The sequence below is a fragment of the Antedon bifida genome, chromosome 5 (genome assembly GCF_963402885.1).
Source record: "Antedon bifida chromosome 5, ecAntBifi1.1, whole genome shotgun sequence".
NCBI lineage: Eukaryota > Metazoa > Echinodermata > Crinoidea > Comatulida > Antedonidae > Antedon > Antedon bifida.
This window is the reverse complement of record NC_136230.1, coordinates 26,119,252-26,142,804: the sequence shown is the minus strand read 5'-3', so window position 1 is coordinate 26,142,804 and position 23,553 is coordinate 26,119,252. Positions and strand designations below refer to the sequence as shown.

General features: G+C 33.7%; 3 protein-coding genes across 6 annotated transcripts in view; all 3 read right to left on the bottom strand.

Annotated features, from left to right (window-relative positions):
• Window positions 1-23,553, bottom strand: part of LOC144842774 (uncharacterized) — a 67,457-nt gene that overhangs the window by 6,172 nt on the left and 37,732 nt on the right. The gene's annotated exons all lie outside the window — the stretch shown is intronic.
• Window positions 1,436-5,915, bottom strand: LOC144842257 (G-protein coupled receptor 161-like). The gene is made up of 4 exons (XM_078698669.1): window positions 5,837-5,915; window positions 4,774-5,160; window positions 3,167-3,954; window positions 1,436-2,616 (listed from the first exon to the last, which is right to left on the bottom strand). The coding sequence occupies exons 2-4, from the start codon at window positions 5,127-5,129 to the stop codon at window positions 2,351-2,353; spliced, it is 1,410 nt and encodes a 469-aa protein (XP_078554795.1). The 5' UTR covers window positions 5,130-5,160; window positions 5,837-5,915; the 3' UTR covers window positions 1,436-2,350.
• LOC144842756 (E3 ubiquitin-protein ligase TRIP12-like) overlaps window positions 6,926-23,553 on the bottom strand; it is a 44,082-nt gene continuing 27,454 nt past the window's right edge. For 2 of the 4 annotated variants that reach the window (XM_078699276.1, XM_078699277.1), the window contains 19 exons: window positions 22,830-23,035; window positions 21,789-22,019; window positions 21,264-21,373; window positions 20,175-20,369; window positions 19,444-19,638; window positions 18,804-18,938; window positions 18,332-18,382; window positions 17,889-18,088; window positions 17,344-17,471; window positions 16,519-16,670; window positions 15,408-15,550; window positions 15,134-15,287; window positions 14,388-14,601; window positions 13,966-14,120; window positions 13,522-13,851; window positions 12,945-13,058; window positions 12,334-12,428; window positions 11,873-11,976; window positions 6,926-11,161 (listed from right to left, as the gene is read on the bottom strand). In XM_078699276.1, coding sequence (XP_078555402.1) covers window positions 10,965-11,161; window positions 11,873-11,976; window positions 12,334-12,428; window positions 12,945-13,058; window positions 13,522-13,851; window positions 13,966-14,120; window positions 14,388-14,601; window positions 15,134-15,287; window positions 15,408-15,550; window positions 16,519-16,670; window positions 17,344-17,471; window positions 17,889-18,088; window positions 18,332-18,382; window positions 18,804-18,938; window positions 19,444-19,638; window positions 20,175-20,369; window positions 21,264-21,373; window positions 21,789-22,019; window positions 22,830-23,035 — 3,109 coding nt within the window. In that variant the 3' untranslated portion in view covers window positions 6,926-10,964. The remainder of the gene's footprint in view (window positions 11,162-11,872; window positions 11,977-12,333; window positions 12,429-12,944; window positions 13,059-13,521; window positions 13,852-13,965; window positions 14,121-14,387; window positions 14,602-15,133; window positions 15,288-15,407; window positions 15,551-16,518; window positions 16,671-17,343; window positions 17,472-17,888; window positions 18,089-18,331; window positions 18,383-18,803; window positions 18,939-19,443; window positions 19,639-20,174; window positions 20,370-21,263; window positions 21,374-21,788; window positions 22,020-22,829; window positions 23,036-23,553) is intronic. The other 2 variants (XM_078699279.1, XM_078699278.1) reach the window with 2 other exon arrangements.

Sequence of the window (23,553 nt, the reverse complement as noted above, 5' to 3'; positions counted from 1 at the left end):
TTATGTTTGTAATATAATTTTCCAACTCAATTTTTTTTTTTTAGTGCATTTTTTTTAATAAGAGAAAGCAATTATGCTACTATAAAACAAACAATGAAAGTAAATCAATTGTTTGACGTAAATAAATTAGTTTTCATTTGAATCATCATCAATTCAGGTAATTCAGGTCTTATCTTTAAAAGGATATTACTTTAATTTATACTTTATTGATTGTCAGGAAGAAGATCAAATTAGTTATATTGTATTCCTTATAAATTAAAAATGTACTGTAGTATTTAATTATTAATACAAATAATGAATGTTTGTGTGTTAAATTGAGAGAATATTTCATAAGGTGAAAGAGTGACTGTTCTAGAGTGACTGATTTCAATGAATAAAATATTCTACCCATTTGACTGATACAGTATTATTGAACTGTATAGCCATGAATTAATACATTCAAATGTAAATACCCAATGGACTTATAAAATTTCGTTCAAATATCTGGAAAGTAGAATTTTTATTATGCATTTTATAGAATAATTATAAGAGAATCTTGGTATTCAGATCTTAATAGTGTGTATTTATGATTTTTTAAGAAAAACAAATCTAATTTCTTGATTTACTTTTATCAGAGTTTCATATTATGTTATGGTTTTGATATAATTAAAACAGTCAGTTTAAATATAACCTCCCACAAAACTGGTTAATAGAAACTAATTAACTCAATTTCAACTCTCAGAATGTAAACAACATAATCTATATGTACCTTTCAGTTTCTAGAGTTTATAAAATTACATCATTTCAAAATCATGAAAATTAAGTGAATTATGTTTGTGCTTGAAAAGCTTATAATAATTACTCCATGGTACTGGTAAACATTTTAGCTAACTTTAGTATAAATTTTTATTTAAAAGAAAGTTCTGCGTCTTTTATTTGGCAATAATAAAATAAATGAAAATCTTTTCCATTGTCATAAAGAAATGAATTATTTAATACAACCTGTTGTATTGACTTTTACATGTGAAAGTACTAACTTACTGTCTTTCTTGTTATGCTTGTGTTATTATAACAGCGCATAGAGACTATTTGTATTTTGCGCTGTACAAATTTAAAACCATTAAATAAATGAAAATTGTGCAAGATAGAGAAGATAAACCAGGAACTTTAGGCCTACTAACTGATTGCTTTATTACATGGTAATAATTGGTGACAGTGTCTTAGGCTGCTTTTGTGCTTTCCTGGCAGCTAGTCACTATGATATCTTATCTCCTTACGTCATGTTTGTTTAATTTGTTGATTTGTATTATATTTTGTCAAATGTATCTTTTGCCTGAATAAATAATAATAATTACTAAAAAAAACACAATTACTATAATAATTTTTTATTACTATTACTTACTATTATTTAAAGATACATTTTCATCTATTACAAATGTAAAGTATTTAAAATATAATACTGTTTATCAAAATACTGACTATTCACTAACAAAATTTGGCATTGATATTTGGCTTATAAGTAGCATAGATATAAATTCAAGAAAATATTATACAAAATAAAAAATAGTATAAAAATATTAATTAAAGCACCAATAAGTTTCTTCGAACTTTAAGAAAAAAGTAAAATTTTTTAAATAGTGTTTGTTCACACTTCTGCTAGTATTAAACAATTATAATAGTTAAAGATTAAGCACCATATGTTTTTCCAAAATTGTGAGAAAAAATGTGTTTTTAGAGTTGTTCACTGCTGTCCACTTTCATTACATTAACAAATGTGTAACTATCGTAAATCAATTTGAATCCTATGCTTCTTTCTCTAAAGCTCTGTCTACACTATCAAACTAGTTTGACAAAAAAAGTGTGATGTGCTCAAATATGGTAGTGATATGACATCATCATGTCCATATATGGGCATCACATTTTTTTTTCACATAAAATTTGATTTTGTAGACAGAGCTTAAAAGCTTGTAGGTTTTTTATGGTTCATTTTCAAACTTGGAAACATACATCAGTATTTACTTACTTATATGGATATTTACCAAATATTATCAATCCATATAGGTAGGTAACCTAAGTGTGTTGAAATTAAGCTGGGGTGGAAACCCTTAAAGTACATTTTAGGCTGGACCAGTAGAAAGCCATCAAAACTGTGTTGATGTGAGGAGTCGCGTCCCAATAGCCTCATGTGAGCACAATTAACATTTTAGGTAAAAACACTTCTATTTTGAAATTTCAACAATCTTTTAAGCCATGACATTTGTAATGCTTTGACTTTAGATCATTTAGCATTTAATCCACCACTATCATAATCAATGATTTAGTTTGGTCGGCGGTTATCGCAAATCGAAAGCTGTATGGCATTTAAACCAGCTTAATCATCAAGTTTTACCACTTCAAAGTTCTCATCGATACCTTCGTCTTCCACCGTTGTTCCATTTGACCTTGGCGGATGTCGCCACGATTCTGATTGAACACTTGGAGTTCGTCTCTTATTGGACACTTTTTTCTCAGACTCTACATTGCCATTTATGCTGTGTGTATGATGAGGTTTTGTAGGTTTATTGGTACTAAGGTTTAAACTGTTGCTGAGCGACTTATCAGAGTCTGCGGCTTCATGTATACATGCTAACACGGCACCTAAACACACAGAAAATGGTAACGTTAAATATTGATGAAAACAAAACAGTCAAAATGTTTGTATGAATTGCACACATGTACATCATTTTTTAGGATATTGTTTAAAGGTTTTGCATGGCGAATATACACTAATAAAAGTTAGGTTTGCGGTACACCATAATGTTTCGCAAAAACTATGGTTAAGAATATTGAACGTTTCGATTGTTATGCTAGAAAATGAAAGTACTGTACACTAATAATACTACAGTATTACGGACAATAATACTACAGTAAGTATCATTAGTTCATTCAAAATTCAACATATTTATTGAGGTTATACTGTAGCTTTCAGATTTTTCCATGGTATATTGTTGGAGGAAGAATAATAGGAGGAAGGAAGAGCCTCTGTTGAAGTGGCGGAATTGAATATGATTATACAGTATATATTATTCTGATTATAGTTGGGCTGAGAGTGTGGCGTACAGATATTTAGGCTGAATAGTTATTATAAATGTTCATTTAATTTATTATACTATATAAACATAGTAATTATTATTCGGTATATACAGACCTGAGTCATTACTTGATTGGTGGACACTGTTTCCACTTATAACTGCCATGCCAGCAGCAGCAGCTCTTGACTGCAGTAACGCAGTGTAACTAAGATCTGTTATACTTCCTGTTATGCTCGCGCCCCGAGACTGCCTTCTCTGAAAGAACACTCGCTCATCATCCCCATCAAACGATATTGAAGTACCACAAATCATTGATTTTATCTCTCTTCTAATCGTCCGATTCCACAAACCGTAGATGCAAGGTTGTGCAAGAAACCAGCAACAAAGAAGAATTATAACAACTAGATGGATAAATGCAGGCATCTCTAAAGTCATGATTTCAATTAAACCACTAAGTATAAATGGCAGCCAAAATATAAAAGTTAACACTAACGTTATTAAAACTGTCCTTAGCGCTTTAGTTGGAGAATTCATTCGTATACTAACGAGCAGCGACGAGCGACGTGACCGTCTTCTTGAACGAGAGTTTGTATCAACAATGTGACCGTTGCTGACACGGCGATTTGAAAGACGGGCGGCTTTAAAAATATGATGATAGCACACTATTATTGTTATTGTCGGCATGACAGCACCAATAATACCGTAAACGACTGCGTAAGAACGATGATGGCGCCAGTCGACCATGCAGCCAAGCTTTGATTTGTGGAAGACAAAACGTGACCACCCGAAAAATGGTGGAATGGTAATAAAAATGGCGAGAGCCCAAACAAAACATATGAGCTCTACTGTCCGTGTACTCGTTATCTTAAATGGATATAGCATTGGTTTCACAATCGCGTAATACCTACAAACAAGAATATAATTGTAATATTGTATTCAAGTAAAATATAAAATATAAGTGGTATGTCACACTACAAGTTCAGTAAAATCATGCTCTTGAAATAAATTAAATATCGGGGTATTTTTTGTTTTTTTTTTCATCTGTAGAAAATGCATGTACTGTAGCCTTGACCTAGACAAAAATATTACTGTAGCAGCTAAACCAAACAACAATTTAGCTGCGTAAAAATCTGTGTCTCTGCTTAAAATATGATGGTATGAAATTTAAGACGATTTTATGAACTAATTGCCAATATCAATATACTGTAGTCGACTCTCCCAACACCTCTATAAAAACCGGAAACTCTCCCAAAACCAGACTTTTCTTGAGGTTCAAAAGGTCCCAAATTCATTTTTACCAAAAACACATAAAAAATCAGACATATTACTATTAGGCCAGAACAAGGTGTCCGATATTGGGAGAGTTGACTGTACAGTATAAGCTCACATTGGATGCAAATACATGCACCCTACTGTACTGATAGTATGTAAGACATGATTTCTGTTTTTATATTCAGCAGAACAAAATGGGGCTATTTCCATGCAAAATGGTGGACTGGTGCATGGGTTGAGGTGTAACCTAAGTCTTGTCTATACCATCAAACTGTATAAAGTGACAAAAATATGTGACATGATGATGTCATATCACGTATTTGGGCATATTAACTACCATATTTTGATGCATCACACTTTTTTTTGTCAAACTTGTTTGACAGTGTAGACAGAGCTTAATACTCAAAAGGCATTCTTATTTCAAAGCATGCTAGTAATAAGCATTACAAACCTATCGATAGTGATGCATGTCACAGTGAATATACCTCCTGTGAGAATACACATGGATATAAACCCTGTCATATTGCACCACATGACGCCAAACAACCACTCATCCATAACAAAACTGATGATGTCAAACGGTAAAGACATACAGTAGACAACATTAGCCAAAGCCAGGCTAAAGACGAAACGGTTACTAGGTGTTTCGAGGCGAGATTTGCGATAGAGGGTGTATGTCAGGAGTGCGTTCAATGTTAAAATGCAAATTAGCAAAAGAATGAAGATTGATGTTTCTATGGCAACCATGGTAGATGAGGTGACATTCTGAGATGACAGAGTTTTATTTGATGCTGATGTTGTGTCCATGGTAACTTGTTTTTAAAAAAGTCTGTCAGATCTGTAAATAATAAGTATTTCAGAATGACTTTTCAATTCAATACTAAATAAAATAAACATTATTAAACAATAATTTGAAATATATCAATTCAAATAGAAGCAAAATGTTACATAATATCAATAACAAAAATAACATTTTAAAGTATTGATTAATTTGTCTTTACATTTTTACAAAAATAATTTCTGACTTGAATTAAAAACAATTAATAATAATAATATTTAATTCATGATTTATATTTTAAAAAACTCAACCTGGCTATATGATTACCAATCACAAGCTTTTTAAAATAAAATTAATTAAAACACTGTAGGCTTATTTAATATTATTAGTCTTACCGTAGTACCACGGTAACATATTATTACCGACATATCTATTTTACTATTTACATTAACTTAAAAAAAATTCTCCCCCTAATAAATAAATATTAATTCACATAATATAACAGCTTATTAAGCTAATTATAGGGGATAAACAAATTATAAATAAAAAAGTGACATACGCAAATGAACATTGGACGAAATGACTCTATGCCTTTACTACTACCCATCTATCCTATTCTACTACTGCAGTCAGCTAGGCTCAGGCAAGGAAGTCTACTAAGTTTCAAAACCGGAAGACTGACCCGTTCTTCTTGTCGTACAAGAACAAAAAGACCATAAATATATTACAAAATTACCTTCTATTTATATTTTTTGAACTCGAGAATGCATTGTATATTGTACAGTATTCTGGCTGCATAATTCGCCTACTTTTTCTTTCATCTTCTCTGCTGCTGACTGACTGAACTGTCTGTGAATGAACATGAAGATATGGACCACCCTAGTGTAAACACAGCCATGTGTGTGGTCTTATGGAGCAACAAAGCTGTTCTGTTCATTCTGTAAACTAGAGGGCGGTATACGTCCTATTTATCAACTTTTTGCTTAAAAGCTATGTATTTTCAAAACAATTGTTATTTGTTGGTCTAAAACTAAATCGAATTTAAAGAGAAACATTTTAGAAAAAACTATACAAAAACACTGTACTTTTAGTGTATTATTTGAAAATACAAAATTATATTTATATTTATTTTCAATTGAAAATAAGTTGACTTTGATTATTATATTTTTGAATGGTACACAAAGACCTTTACAGTAGCAGACCACCCATCAGAAACAGTATCGATCTATAGAGGGGGTACATCAGAAATATCTTTATCTTAATTATTTTTGCTGCAAGTAGTCGATGTTCTAGACTTTGTTTCTACTGTACAGTACAGTACTTAATATTTATTCTTAGTAAAAAGATAAAAAAAGCAAAGCAGAAGGTTTTCCGCATATATATTCGGTATCTTTATTCAATCATATAAGCATATCCATAAAAAAAACACAAATTTTTTGTTGAATATGCCATTCTAATGTAACATAATAGTATCCACTTTGACCAAAAATTGGATCCAAAAAAAATGTATTTACCTGAAAAAATCTGTAAAATTGGCTGCCAGGCAATGGGTTTTTGTTGAATTTAAGATTCAAGATTCAATTTATTTTGCCAATTAAAATGAAATAAATGACATTTACTTTGTCATTTTATAAGTGAAAACATTTTTTTCCCATTTTTTTCTACGGAAGTGATTAATTTTATTAAAGCTACAAAACAACATATTCAAAGTCTGATTAATCTTAATTTTTCATGTTTTTTGGGGAACAATACATCTTTAAAGAAATGAGTTTTGAGAACTGTGTAGTATATACAACACAACAATAACATGGAAACAGACACAATATGAATGTTTTCCCACTGTGGCGTGGTAGATTTTTATTAACAACTGAAGCATGTCAATATACAACAAAAACAAAACAAAAGAATTGTAAATCAAAGTAATTTCTCGTAGGCCTACTAATTATAACAAGGTCCATCAGTCTACAACAAAATGTAAACAAAAAAAACTTTACCCACAGAACCTCATACATCAAACCTAACACAATCCTTTGTTATTTAAGATCAACAATCACTTCTTTTATATCAATGCTAATTCTAATTGCCACTTTTAAAGAAAAAAACTTGCCAATATTAACAATAAATATAATTTCTTGCAGTGACAGTCTATGTACAATGACAGTATTGTTATTATAACGCTAAAATAATGGCCTGTACAGTAAATGTTGAGGTTATTTACTACACACAATGCACTATATGCATGTGTTTTTTAAACAAACTACAAAACCAGTTATTGGTTCAATATCCTTAAATGCGATACATTTTAGTATTATTGTGAAGGAATTTTACCAGATTCTAAGATAATACTAAAATGTATCACATGTATCCTTAAATGCGATACATTTTAGTATTACTGTGAAGGAATTTTACCAGATTCTAAGATAATACTAAAATGTATCACATTTCATGACATTATTTAGATAGGTATATACTCTGTTTATATTGTTCACGGTTACAATGCTTAAACATATAAAAATGTGCAATAACATTATATACAATAGATTTGTATGTATTTTAGTAACCCTTAACAAAATGATATGTTTTTTGCAAACATGATGGCACTGAACATCTACAAATTATTATCATACGATGTGCTGTTTATCTACTAATACTTGTTAACATATTTTCGGTTTTTTTAAAGAATTGATATGCTTCATGTACCGACAACCATTGTAAAATAGCTGTTTGTTTATAACCATCCAACAAGTATTTCCATTTTGACATTCACAACATTTGACCTTATATTTGGGATGGGTTGATAACAGAGGGTCAGTCAATTACCAACTTTATGCTAGGAAAGTACATCTAAGCTTAACATTGGGAGTAACAATATTTAAAACGATTCTGGTTTAGGGTATATTATAACGTAGCTTCTCTGTCTACACTATCAAACTAGTTTGACAAAAAAAGTACCAAATATGGTACTGGTTGTGTTATGGGCACATCACAATTTTGTCATATAACATTTGATAGTGTAGACAGAGCTTTAAAGATCTTGATTTTGAATTAATGAAAAGTGACTTTTTTTTAGATATAGGAAAACATATTTTTGACATATCTATAGAATCTTTTAATGATTTAATTTTTTAAAGTTGAATTTAAATATTTATCCATGTTCGATGACAAACTGTTGTATTTTTGTAATTGTATTTTATTATAATGAAGGTAATACATAATTGTATTGTACAAGTTGTGTTAAAAAGGTAGAAAATGCTGCAGTTTTAAAGTGAAGCTAAACAGGTAGAACATTTGTATGAGGTTATTAGAATACATAGTGGTTTGTATCCCCATATTCTTATCCCCTTTCACATTGCGTAGCAAAACTTGCACACCATGGGTGACACCACTGGCGTTTTGTTTGGTGTGTGCTCCGGTGTATAACCTCCCAGTTTTTGGTATGCCAGGTGAAAAGGATAATTGTAGTTTGCTTATGCAGTCATAAAACATCAACATAACAGCTAGAATTAAGTTTTAATTGTATGCTTTGCTTAAGATAAAATTGTAATAATTATTAACGGTTTGTTACAGACTTACTATGGATACAGAGACATATTTGATTACATTAGGGTTTACCAACTTGGTTTCTGTATAGTTCTAGTATTACTTTCACAGCTGCAGGGCATATGCAGCACATGTCTATGCTAATTATGTATACAAAATAACATTCCAGATTTAAAAGTAAGTTTCGGTGAAGACAAGTTTATAAACTTGACAGATTTTTAAAAAGATTCCCAAGTAGGTGTACGTATGTTAAAAATGTCTTAACAAGTGATATGCGTACATTAACAATATCATTACACCAAGTATTGATTTCTTTATTCAGTTTAAGAAAAATTCTTTTAAATTATAATAAAAAAAGAGCGTTTACTATCAAGATTTTATCCAATTTTTGTAAAATTATAATTAAAAAAGAGCGTTTACTAGCAAGTTTCCTTACTGGTTTTATCTGGTGTGACATAGCTGAGTTATACATACTATATATCATAGCAATACAATACACTGTAGAAATGAACAGTTTTTAGATTTTGATTTATACGGCTAACTTAAACATCATACAACTTAATCTTTTATCAAACATAACTTTACAGTAAAAATGTTGTTCGCTGTCAATATCATTTCAAAGCATTCTATATACCATACAGTAGTGAATTTTAGAACGGTTAATGTAGTTTTAGCACCAATGAAGGCTTGGTTAAAATGTACAAAACTTACCCTAAGTTTAAACATACAGTAATCTAAGCACTTAAATGCAATTATTTTGAAAGGCATGCTGTACACAAATTAATATTCTGGAATTTGTTAGATTATTGCATTTAAAATCCATGTTCTCTCATTGGTTAAATGCAAAACTGTCCACTTATCACATTGGGTGGTTGAACAGACGACGGCCATTTTATATCGAAGATAATTTAAAGTTACTCTTGAAAAAAGAACAATCTTTCGCAAAGTTTCACGCATATGATCGATGTGAAAAAAAAATGCTTTACACGGTATTTACAACACGCTTATGAGTATGAACGCCAAACAGAATTCTAGCTGAAAATGAATGTTCCACAATAATGAAAAATTCACCATTGTTTGTTGTCTATACATTAAATGGATTCTTCTAAAAGATCAAAGGAATTCGCAATGCCTCGCTTGAGCGCTTCAAACAAGTTTGATCATTTTCCAATTATTCTTGACGACAGATTTTTCCATCAACAATAAAGGATTGTTTAAGACCATAATTGTAACAAGAATATTCAACACTGATCTCTTTGTAAGTGACGTAACCTTGACGACCGTTGGGAAACTATTCAACCGGAAAGAAACATACATATTTTCTGATACATGATGAACAGTCGAGGCGCACAATGTAAGTTTTAATATTTGGAGTAATTGTTCAGGATGCACTCACTGTAACAGTTGTTTAGCATTTATATCTAATATCTCCAATTCGATAATGGGATGATATTCTTCAACCTTTACAAGTATTTAACATTTTTCCAGAAGTTATTGACGCAACATTTATTTATTTCCGATGCATGGATTCTGGAGTTATTGGTGACTGCCGTGTTCAAATAAACCAATGTATACTACTGACTGCTCCATTAACAAATCTGTTTCTTCCTAAATGTAGTGAAAGATTATTGTAATAGAAAACTGTCCTCTTGTCCACTTTGCTCAAACATCAAAATATCTTTATCCGTTTCATACGACGGGTTCTTGAGTATAATCTGTGATTATTTTAGACATGGTAGTGAAAGGATGGTAAAAGAAATTTGTTCTCTTATCCAATTTCCTGAAACATCAAGATTATCTGTTTTGTACAAAGTGTTCTTGATGTCACCAAGTTCACTGGATAGTATGATTGCTTGATTATTATGACAAATGAAATCATTTCTGACTTTTTTTTACAGGCCACTGTCAACTTTATTTGCATCGATTATCAATCTAGCAGCTTTAGTAGTTGATATATCACATTGCTACAGTGGCAACGTTATGACAAATGAAATCATTTCCGTCTTTTTTTACAGGCCACTGTCAACTTTATTTGCATCGATTATCAATCTAGCAGCTTTAGTAGTTGATATATCACATTGCTACAGTGGCAAAGTTATGACAAATGAAATCATTTCTGTCTTTCTTTGGCGGCCACTGTCAACTTTATTTGCATCGATAATCAATCTAGCAGCTTTAGTAGTTGATATATCACATTGCTACAGTGGCAACGTTATGACAAATGAAATTATTTCTGTCTTTCTTTGCCGGCCACTGTCAACTTTATTTGCATCGATTATCAATCTAGCAGCTTTTAAGTAGTTGATGAATGGTAAGTGGCAACGTTATGACAAATGAAATGATTGTTGTCCTTCTTTGGCTGCCACAGATAACTTCATTTGCATCAATTCTTGATTTGAGTAATCTGGTAACTTTAAGTAGTTGACACAGGTCATAACAGAAGGTAGAAAGTCATCTGGGTTCTCCGTAGTTTCAAATGTTTTGCGGACTATCGTCAAAGGTGGACTTAGCGCTTTGAAACCTGTAAAGAAGGTAATACAATTTATAAAGATGCACCAACATGTCACAAACATGTATTATTTAAGCTTGGTTTCCACTAGTGACCCAACGTAACGCAACCTACACCTAAGCATAAGAAAATGCACTTCCAATAATTGTGTTTGCCCCCGCCTGCGTGAAACCAACCCTGTGATGTTTGCAGCACTGTTGTGTCGTAGGTTCTCACTTGTGATTATGCAACACAGCACTTTGCGTTGCGTCCTAGTTGGAACCAAGGTTTACCGCCATGCCAACAATAGGTTTTGTTTTATTTATTAAATAATAATAATAATATTCTGGATTTATAAAGCGTCTAATGTTGAGAAACCTCTAAGCGCTGTACATATTATTACCCCAGTCATTTTTTGATCAAACACGTATGGAAACATACTCTAATAATGCAGCTAGCAATCAGCGCAAAGTTGTGTCTTGACCTTTATACCAGATACCCATTTGTACACCTGGGTGGAGAGAACTAGTGGAGAGTTTCTATCTCAGGCACTAGAGTTAAGCCTCTTATAGACTTCCAACTGATTTTCCAGAATATTTTCCAGTATACACTATCAAACTAGTTTGACAAAAAAGTGTGATGTGCCTAAATATGGTAGTGGTATTACATCACCATGTCCATATATGGGCACATCACACTTTTTTTAGTACAGAGCTTTGCAATAAACAAATAATAAATACACACCTCCTACTGGAAGCTTAGGACTTCCTGTTACAAATTGCAAGAACTGTCTTTGTTCCTCTCCATTGTAAGACACTAAAATTTCAAACAAGTTCTTCACGGCACGGCTAAATAAAAAAGAGTTTAAATAAAAATTAGACTATGAGCTTGTACAGTAAATACAGCAGAACCCCTATTAAGGAGACACCTTCGGGACCGAACAAAGTTTCCACTAATAAGGGGTGTCCTTTGAATAGGTGTTGACTGTATATATTGCTCCTTTTTTGTTAATCAGGAAATTGTCCACTGAAAAGTGTCCCGAAAGGGGGGTTCTAGTGCATTTAACAACACAAATAATAATTCAATTCAATCTTTCATTTTGGAATCTTTGTTCCATAGAATTTAACATAATTACAAATCAATTTACAAAAAATAAACTGTACTGACTATATTACAATAAGATGAAAAACAATAGTTTGACCTACCTGTCATGTGTGTAACCATGGTCAGGTTTACAGCATTCAATTAATGTCTTGATATCCCAGCATTCATTTGTACTTCCACAAAATAATTGATCAAGCTAAAATGTGAAAAACAGTAAAGAATTTTTATCAAGTCACTTACAGGTTGAGTAGAATACAATATAGTAGGCCACTAATAAGGTGACGCGTTCAAGGCCAAACAAAGTGTCCCCTTATAGAGGTCTCTTTTGAAGAGCAGTTGGCTGTAGTGTTAAAACATATATTGTTGTTCACAGGAATGTCTCCTAAAATAGGGTGCAACATGAATAGGGTTGTCTTAAAAGTACAGTCAACTATCCCAATACTGTACACCTTTGGGCTGGCCTAATATGTCTGGTTTTCAGGAAAGTCTGGTATTTGGAATGTGTTTCTAATGGTAAAAATGAATTTGGGACCTTTTGGTTCTCAAGAAAAGTCTGGTTTTGGGAGAGTTTCCGGTTTTCAGAGAGTCCGGTATTGGAAGAGTGGAGAAGAGTGAAATTGTACTACTACTACTTGTACTACCCTACTGTAGTTCCATAATTTACAACAAGTTGAGCAATAATGGGCTAAAACACTTCATGTTTTTTACATACCTCATCTGGGTAAAAGCTTTGTAAATGTTCTAATGGGAAGACCGATTGAAAACCTTCACGAAACGCTTCAAACTGCCGGCTAACACCTTCTACTAATGTCCAATGAGCTACAAGCTATTAAGGAAAATACAAATAAAAACTTAAATCAATTTTGCAGCAAGAAATAGAAAATATAAATCAATTATATATATTATATGTATTATTATTAATAACTATTATTATTGTTATTATTATTTACTATTTTTTTTGTTTATAACCTATGTGTAATGCTGCATTTTTTAAATTTGTACATACTGCTATTTATATATTTATATTTTCTGTATGTTTTCTATAAATAGTGATGTTTATATTATTTTTATGTTCGATGTTTATTCGTATTTTAATAAGATTTTCTACACTTGTATTTTTGTATTCATGACTCTTTATATTTATAATTGAAACAAATTTCCTTTTTTGGACAAATAATAAATGTATTCTGTATAATCTTCACTGAAACAAAATATATTAACAGAGCTCCACAAGATAAAACACAGTACAGTATTATAGATTTGCTTTATCAAACTAAATAATATCTTACCTTTAAATATTCTTCTAAATTATGAACAGTAACACATATATCTTTTCCCCCTTTCTTCAATTCAATTGTTGGGTGTCCGGGTAGAGTAAAATCTAGGCCTAAATCTTCTACCGAGCAGCCATCCATCGTAAGGCTTTCCAAGGCTAATTGTAGGCTGGTGGCAGTCTGGCTCTGATCCTGGTGTAGTCGTTTCTTCTGCCTTAGCAGGTCGGCTAGTTGGTCATAGGATCGTGCTAATACTGGATCAATGTAATGGAGGTCAGCTGAGGTCAATGAACCCTCTTGACCTAGTACCCATTTGTAGAATGGCAAACTTAGAGGAATGTCAAGCTATAAAAGGTGAAGACATAATAATTATATATAATAACCAATATATTTATAATAAATATATAAACAATTGTACAAAAACATTGAGTTTGAAATAAATAAAAAAAACCAGCTTACTATTCTCGAATCCATTAATGCTTTTGCCATAAATTTGCCAAGAAATTTAAACTTGGCTTTGATCTTCGATACAACTGCCATTTTAGCATTTCTACCTAGAGGTGCTGGGAACAACCCATTAGATGCGAACGCATATTTAACACCAGCTTGGGAGCCTAGAAAGGAAATAATAAAATTAATAAATTCTTTATTATTTATTCCATCCAGTGATACATAAAAACGGAGCACGGAGAAGAGCTGTCAACGACAACTATCGCCAAATGGGTGTGTCTCTTCAACTCAAAGGGCGTGTCTTTTCAACTCCAGACAAACAAACATTACAAGAAAAATAAAATTAATATATTGTGCTGTCACTGCCCTCTGTTAATAGTCCTGGAATCGGTGCAGAACATAACCAATAATTAAAGAAATATATTATGCACCTTTCGGGTCAACTAGTGGAACAGCCTCTCCACGCCACAAGTCCAACTCGGCACGTTGAATCTCCTGCGATACCAATGCATAAAACTCTAGAGTGGGGCCTAGACCAGTACCAACTTCATTCTCATACTGGACTTCAAGCACTGCACGTGAACTAGCTAAGTCATCCATGACGGTCTCAGCCTGTTTGAGTAAATCTCCTCTACACACAGTTCGCTATAAAGAGAAACATAATATGGGATAAACTCAAAGTAATAAAAAAAAAATCATCATTCAATGTTTTGGATTTTAATAAGATCATCATTAGGAAACGTAATATTCATTAACTTCAATGCAGCAAGCCAAGTCGCCGTGCAAACCATAGCTATACAATCAGCACAGGTTCAAGTCACTCCTTGGCCATTATTTAGAAGTAGAACTTCTCGGATAAGGGCTTGTGTACACATCTGACTTGTGTGCACTTTAAAGAACCCAGTACATCTTTCGGAAGTGGGGCCTAGACCACCGTTTGGAGGAAGCACTCGACACGAAGAGACCCTTAGGGGAGTAGAAAGTTATGGTATGTGTCGTCCACACCTGTGCGCAATTCTGCCGAGTAGGCTGCAAATGGCAGGTTATTCCCCCATTTACATTTACATCAATTTTGTGTACTGTATTATAGCTTAATATTTCCAGTAGGCAAATTCTATAATACATTGTCACACATGTTACATGTCTGACATGGGCCACATGTATTACATTTTCTTACCTTCTTTCTATCAAGACGTGGAGCAACACGCTCACTTGAGTCAGTCGTGCCCAGGTCAGGGTTGTTTTCCTGTAGCCTTTGCATTGCACGATCTCGATCAAACACAGTAACATAAAACAACAGTTGACGAGTGTCAAATGGAAACAAAAATGGACTGAAAAAAAAGAATAATTCAAATATAATATGATGATAATATTTATTTGTTCTTTCACAAAATGATACTGAGCACCACTTATGTAGAGTATTAACTTGATTATAAATGAGTCCTACTTACCATGCCTTGGATAGCGAGGTTAGCCATGAAGGCAAATTTCCTGTCATTATTACTAAAGGATCTTGTAGCTGCCTAGTAGCCTTTGCCGTCATCTTACTGCTTATAAACTCATTAGAGGTCAAAGCAGACTTTGGTATAGCACCCTAGAAGATGGAAAATATTAACATTATAACACACATACAGATGTTAAATTTTAAGTACATTTACAGCAAAGCAGTATGCTGCCACAGTATTTGTTACACTAGTTGATAGGCTAGGCCATGATTTGTGTACATCAGAGGTTAGGACATGGCTTTGGTACACCTTCAGACAGAGGAAGGTCATGGTTTGCATACAACTTCAAAGGCTAGGCCATGGCTTACATACCACATCAGAGGCTAGGACATGGCTTACATACAACTTCAGAGGCTAGGCCATGGCTTACATACCACATCAGAGGCTAGGCCATGGCTTACATACAACTTCAGAGGCTAGGCCATAGCTTACATACCACATCAGAGGCTAGGCCATGGCTTGCATATCACTTCATAGGTTAGGATATGGCTTTTGTATCCCTTCAGACAGAGGCTAGGCCATGATTTACATACATCAGAGGCTAGGCCATGGCTTGCATACCACATCAGAGGCTAGGCCATGGCTTGCATATCACTTCATAGGTTAGGACATGGCTTTCATACCCCTTCAGAGAGAGGCAAGGTCATGGCTTACATACAACATCAGAGGCTAGGCCATGGCTTGTATACCACATCAGATGCTAGGCCATGATTTGTGTACGACATCAGAGGCTACGCCATGATTTGTGTACGACATCAGAGGCTAGGCCATGACTTGCATACAACTTAAGAGGTTAGGCCATGGCTTGCATATCAAATCAGGGGCTAGGACATGGCTTGTATACCACATCAGATTCTAGGCCATGATTTGTGTACGACATCAGAGGCTACGCCATGGCTTGCATACCACATCAGAGGCTAGGCCATGGCTTGTATACCACATCAGATTCTAGGCCATGATTTGTGTACGACATCAGAGGCTATGCCATGGCTTGCATATCACATCAGAGGCTAAGTCGCATGTCTGACAACAATAATCAAATGTTTACATCACTTACATCATACAACCAATGCCAAAATCTATTAAGAACATGAAGAACTCGAAGCAACGCTATAGACTCAGTTGAAGGATCTTTGACGTTAACTCCAAGAGGCAGCAATGGCAACAGCTGTACATCAAGAGGTGACTTGCCTACTGGTACTGTACCTTCTACAAGAGCAAAATAGTTAAAATATAGTAAAATGCAGATCCAGCTTTAGCAAATAGTTAAAATGTTGTTACAGGTCCTGTTTAAACAAACATTAAAACCAATAACCATTTAATTGCATAACAAAACTCTGGAGTTTACACCCCCATGGGTTACTATTAGAGTAGTGGGTTGTTATTATAGATTGACTTATAAGGTGGGTTACTATTAGAAAGGGGGTTACTATTAGAGTGTGGGTTGCTATTAGAAGATTTACGGTATATAAGATGTGTACTATTTGTTAATTAGTAATTATTATTTATATGCAAACAAAAAAATATTAAAATAAAAACAAAGAATAATGTTAATAATGATAGATCTGTCTGACATTGATGATAAATCAGTGTTCTCTTCAGAACCAAGCATCATGATCACATGATCAGGAAAGTTATTTCACGTTGGTAAAACAAAACACAATGTCGGACATATTGGCTTGGAGGTCCCATCGAAAGCGATTGTTGAAGTCTAGCTTGTGTGATGTATGTGTATTTGTATTGTAAATTCCGGAGTAAATTGAATTGAACTTTCATAAGTATAATGGTCAAGCTTCAATGATTATGGGTATGTGTCAAAGGTCATGATGCTTCACAGCTCCGAGGAGAACACTGTATATATTATTTATATGTGGATACCCACCATGCCATAATTCATCATGTCTTTTGGATTTACTTGCTCTCTTACTATTTGTTGACGTTGAACTCTTCTTCGTTGTCACGGTTGATACAGATTCAGCTTGCGTCTTGTCATCGTTGAATGGTTTGTACCTGTCATTTACAATACAATTCATTTTAACTATTCAGTTTATTCACCGAAGGTTTTGTTTTGTTTGTTTTACAGGCACAGATGTTTCAGAAACTTTAACAGGTGTTTCAGAAACAGGTTTCTCAGAAACAAGTGTTCTAGAAACGGGTGTTTCAGAAAAACAGGTGTTTCATATTTGGTGTTCCAGAAACGGGTTTTCCAGAAACAGGTGTTCCAGAAACGGGTGTTTAAAAAAACAGGTGTTTCAAAAACGGGTGTTACAGAAACGGGTGTTACAGAAAACAGGTATTTCGCAAAGAAGGCTTTCAGAAAACAAATGCAACAGAAATAATATCCAAATAGACAGTGAAATATTCATCCTTCCTATCACTGAATTGTATCACATACATTACGATTTAAATCAATTTCTTCCCACTCACCATATAACATGGGTCTTGGCCCAAATGCCTGCGCGACCTAATGGGTGACTTTCATCCTCGGTATCTGTGCTATCGTCAGCCATTGATGCGTACTGCTTGACGGCCTGGTAAACAGTCATTCCGTAATGCAGCACATGGTCTCCGATCATGAACTGAAGTTTATGTTGTATGTTAATGTTACTGCTAGAAAATGCACCAGCCTGAAAAAATAAATGAGTGAAATAATGATCTTAAATTCTTATCTTCTTTAGTTTTAAATATCATAGACACAGTAATGTTATGAGTGTATAATTAATATTCCATTCAGATCTGTATTTCATATCCACATTTTTTAATATTATACAAAATGAAAAATATAATTTCCTAATGGCTGTCAAAGCACTGGGCTATTAAATAATCAATAATGAATTAAATAATTAGAGAAAAATAAATGTAAAACTCACTAAAGTTTCATCAATATCATCATCTGAGGCATCATCGCTGTCATCATCATCCTTAAAAGAAACAAAAATTTGAGAATAATCATCGAAAAATTCTTAGTAAAACAAAATAATTCATAACTTGAATATAAAAATAAAAAAATAATCAATATTATATTATAGGAGAAAAATAAAAAAAAATCATGAATAGTTGTAGACAACATTCAATATTACAACAAAATGTACAATTTCATATATACATTTATATCAATTTCATTATGTAAAGATAACCATATTTAAGTACAAATACACAGCAAGCAATGAGTTAAAGATCATCGTGATGGATCAATGATTCGGTATTAAATATTGTCAAATCGCAGGTTATTTCCCCATTCCCCCATTTACAGCATCTGGAAGCTTAAATTAATTAGTAAATAATTTGAAAACCCCATTTTACCATGTTAATATTGTTAGTACACCTCATGAAATAACTTACAAGTCTTACCCTGCCGTATCCTCTGACAACCAGATAGCGCTCGATGGCTTGAACTAAGGCGAGTGGATCTATCTTCACTGGGCCACCTCTCCATTGCCTTAGCGTTGTACACTCTGGATGCCTGGATAGTTGACACTACAAACAAAATATTTAAAACATCAACATCGTTGGTTTTACTATTTTTAAACCATGAAAAGGAATGAATGTTAGCAATAAATTGGTCTATGAAGCCAACTTAACAGGTAAAACACTAAGCCTGAACGAACCTATACAAATTACTATTTAGTGACTTCAATTTAAAGTATATGTTATCAATATAACAGTACAAATTTAAATATCTCTCTTTAGTGTACAGTTCCCAAATGCATGTGTATTCATGTATGCATGATCAACTCCTCAAATCACATCTGAAGGATGAAGCAATAATAGTAAAGAACTTGGCAGAGGACTCTGAATGTGGCACAAGCAAATTCTTGCCTTCCTCCTAATCCGACATCTTAAGCTTGGTTTCACATTAGGACACAATGGTTTCACACTAGGATGCGATATAAAGACTTGTGCTAGTGGGAACCAAGCTTCGCCATTTGCACAACTACCTCCAAAGTCTACATTCCACTTACGTGGGGTGCTAAATACTAACCTTCAGTTGATGAGTATTAAAGAACTTCATAGCTTGAGATCCGCGACTCCCTGAGGAGCCTGCACCAGGTAAATCATGAACTTTGACCGCAAACTGCTCAAGGTGACTTATACATGCATTTACTTTGTTAACCAGATTAATGTACGGTGGTGGTTCAGACAAATCTAGTGTCTTCATTACAGGCGAATCAGGAGGCTAAAAGAAAATATGAATATTTAGAAGGTAGCAATTAATCTATAAACAATTTAATAAATAATATATAAAAAAAAAATATAAAAAACATGGAGGACTGTTGAGAAAGAATGAATGATGATGAAGGACTTGGAATGAAGCCAGAGTACAAGCTAAGCAACATGGAACTTACGACCTTACATGCCATAGGGTATGATGAGGAAGATGACAGATGAACCACTCTCACAGAATCCTTAGTAATTTAAGCTCTGTCTGCACTATCAAACTTTATGTGATGTGGCCATATATGGACTAAATGATGTCATATCACTACCATATTTAAGCATATCACTACAATATATGGGCACATCACACTTTTTTTTGTCAAACTAATTTGATAGTGTAGACAGAGCTTAAGGTACAATTTAAACATTTTACGCTCTCCCACTATCTTTATTTTTGTCACAAAAATCACATTTTTGTACAAAACATACTACTAAACATCTTAACTGTTTGCACTACAATTAATTAGTGGATTATATAATCACATCTGCACTTACTGGACAATTTAAAAACACATGTAAGAATCGTCTAAGTCTTGTTTTCCTAGTAGTAGTTTCTGAGCCTGTACTTGAGAATGTCATATAGGTGAGTAGTTTTCCCAGGAGACCACTGTGCAGTACTTCAAATGGTGATATATCGGAATCACACAGAATCTTACAGATATCGTGCAGCGCTTTCATATCAGTCATTCCCTGTTAAAGAAAGTTAAGATTATGTTCACACTGAGCCCTGACTCGGTCTGGTGGCCAGTGAAAACATCCTGGCTAGGAATACATTACATTTTGACAAGCGCTGCATTCACACACGATTTCACTAAAACAATATTCTTCTCAAAATAGTACACCATTGTACAGGATACCTTAAATGCCAGGTGCAGATCATACATTCTAATAATTATCGATATAATTTCCCCTGTGTTTCATAATTTTTGGGATATTATTGTGCTACATATTTTGGTTGAAAAATCAGTGAGGGGTTATTTCAAATTACAAATTAAAATCCCTATTCTTTTGTAAACAAATGTTGTAAATAGAAACACATTTTTTTTTAAATTAGGAAAAATCAGGTGACTAAATATAGGTAATATAACATGAATTTTACGTTTTCAGATTTCTATTTTCGTACTATCGCAAACATTTTCCGCTATATACCCACCAAAATTTGTTTGCACTGTTTTCACTTTCTAGTTTTAGCGTCCGTAGTACAGCGGAAAACGCACTAGTGTAGCCTTTCCAAATGTTCAATGTTCCGGCCTAGCGCGCTCGCTTTGTCAAAAAAGAATGTTTCTGTTGCAAAAATGAGATAAGATGAAATTTTTCATCTTAAGGCAGGGTGTTGTTCGTCATAGATTTAAGACAAAATTAAGCACATTTTTTTGCTTAGATATATTGATAAATTTGACTTAGGCAAAATCAAGGATTTAAGGCAAAGTTAAGACAATTTTTTTGCTAAGCAAGTTTGATAAATCCGGCCCCTGAGCTTTAACAACACTGTAGAAGACTACAACACAGACTTTGTTAAACAAGCATATTAGGCTTCTTTTTAATTAAGTACTTAAAAGTATATTATTATGGGAATTGACTTACATCCAATGAAAGAGCATTAACAGCGGTACACAAGTTATTGAGAACATTCATTGCTGGGTGTGCTGAATCATGGGAATCATCAGTAAAGTGCTCATCAAGGAATTTGCGAGCTGAAAAAGAACAAATTAGTACAATTTACAAACGCAGTAATGTTCCCAATGTGATTTGGAGGGTCACTAGTTTGAATATGAAAGTGTAATGACAATCTGTGCAAAAATAACGCACAAATGTCCACTGATATGTCCACTACACAAATGTCCACTGCACAAACGTCCAATACTCCCTACTCTGGTGCCACGACACACAATCAACAAGAGGCAATTCACACAGCTTATTATCATACAATAATAATATTGAAAAGCCTAGACTTTTTGCTATTTTTATACACATTTGCTGATGAAAACATGTGTGTCCCATGCAAATATCCAAAGATCGAAAAAAGGTGTATGGAATCAAAAAGTGTATAACCTTAAAAGATTATCCTAGCACCTGTATATGTAAACAGAATGAAGGGCTTAAACCAACCTTGTTGCTTTATCCACACTTTAATTTTTTCCTTATTCTCCTTGTTACTGGTACTTTGACTGACAGATGTAAGCCCTAGCATACTGGAGCGTTGTAGGTAGTTTTCTCTTGAGCCCCTCTCTAGGCCACTTGTGTTACCAACATTTGAAGAATTTGTTCCAGCTCGTCCCCAGCGCGAGGGGTTTAAGCTTGCAAGAAAAGACGATTTAGGAAAGACACCAGTTGGCTTAGCTGAAATGTATAATGAAAATTGATAAGAATAAATTAAATAATATGTTAATCATTGCAAAGTATGACTTAAACTGTAAATCGTATTTCACAGGATCCCAATTACAATGCATTTCTTTGAAACTTTTTGGGCTAATACTTGCTATCAAAGTTTTAATTACTATCTACTGCTAAACTTTTATAGTTTATGTACGTGTAACTCAGAATAGCTAAATAAAGTCAAATCAAATCACTAAACATGATAGATTCTTTTAGTTCATTTACCAAATCTTGAAAATACAATGCAAAACATAGTTAACATCAGCACCCCATTTTACAATGTTTAGGCCCTGTCCCCACTATTCCAAAATCCATGATCCACCAATAAAGGCCCTGTCCCCACTATTTCAAAATCCTTGATCCACCAATGAAGGCCCTGTCCTCACTATTTCAAAATCCTTGATCCACCAATGAAGGCCCTGTCCTCACTATTTAAAAATCCATGATCCACCAATGAAGGCCCTTTCCCCACTATTTCAAAATCCTTGATCCACCAATAAAGGCCCTGTTCCCACTATTTCAAAATCTTTGAACCACCAATGAAGGCCCTGTCCTTACTATTTCAAAATCCTTGATCCACCAATGAAGGCCCTGTCCTCACTATTTCAAAATCCTTGATCCACCAATGAAGGCCCTGTTCCCACTATTTCAAAATCCATGATCCACCAATGAAGGCCCTTTCCCCACTATTTCAAAATCCTTGATCCACCAATGAAGGCCCTGTCCCCACTATATCAAAATCCTTTATCCACTACCAATGAGACATATATCTACCTGAAGTAGCTTTAGCCCTTGTGGCCACTAAGGCCCTGGCACTGGTTTTGGTAGTCACAGGTGTCATTGTGGTTCCACCTACAGCCCTTGATGGGGCAGCACCATCAGCAGCTGTACTGCCAGCCTCTTCTGGTGCAGCGTACTTGCTCTTTCTTGCACTAGTTCTTTTAGGTGGCCGTTTCCTTTTTAACACATCGCTCAATCGACTAAAAAATGAAAATAAGAAAATAAATGATTTGGAAACAAACCCAAACTGCTTGTCAATAGTGTAATGAAGACGGTGCTATGTTTAAGGTCAACGAGGGCTTTTTTTTAATACTACTTTTTCAAAATTTTATTTAAAAACATTACCAATTTCTTGCTAATGACACTTCTAAAGCTCTGCCTTAATGTGATGTGCCCATATATGGACATGATGATGTCATATCACTACCATATTTAAGCATATCACTTCCCTATTTGGGCACAATTTTTTGTCACATAAAGTTTGATAGTGTAGACAGAGCTTTAATAACAGAGTAATGTCATCTATCTAAACGTTACCAATTTCTTGCTAATGGTACTTCTTAGCAAACCTTGTAAAATAAAATGTGATGAAATTGAAGGTTAAGCTCCACATTATCAAACAAAACCATGTGATGTGCCCATATATGGACATGATGATCATATCACTACTATATTCAGGCATCACACATTTTTTGTCACATTAGTTTGATAGTGTAGA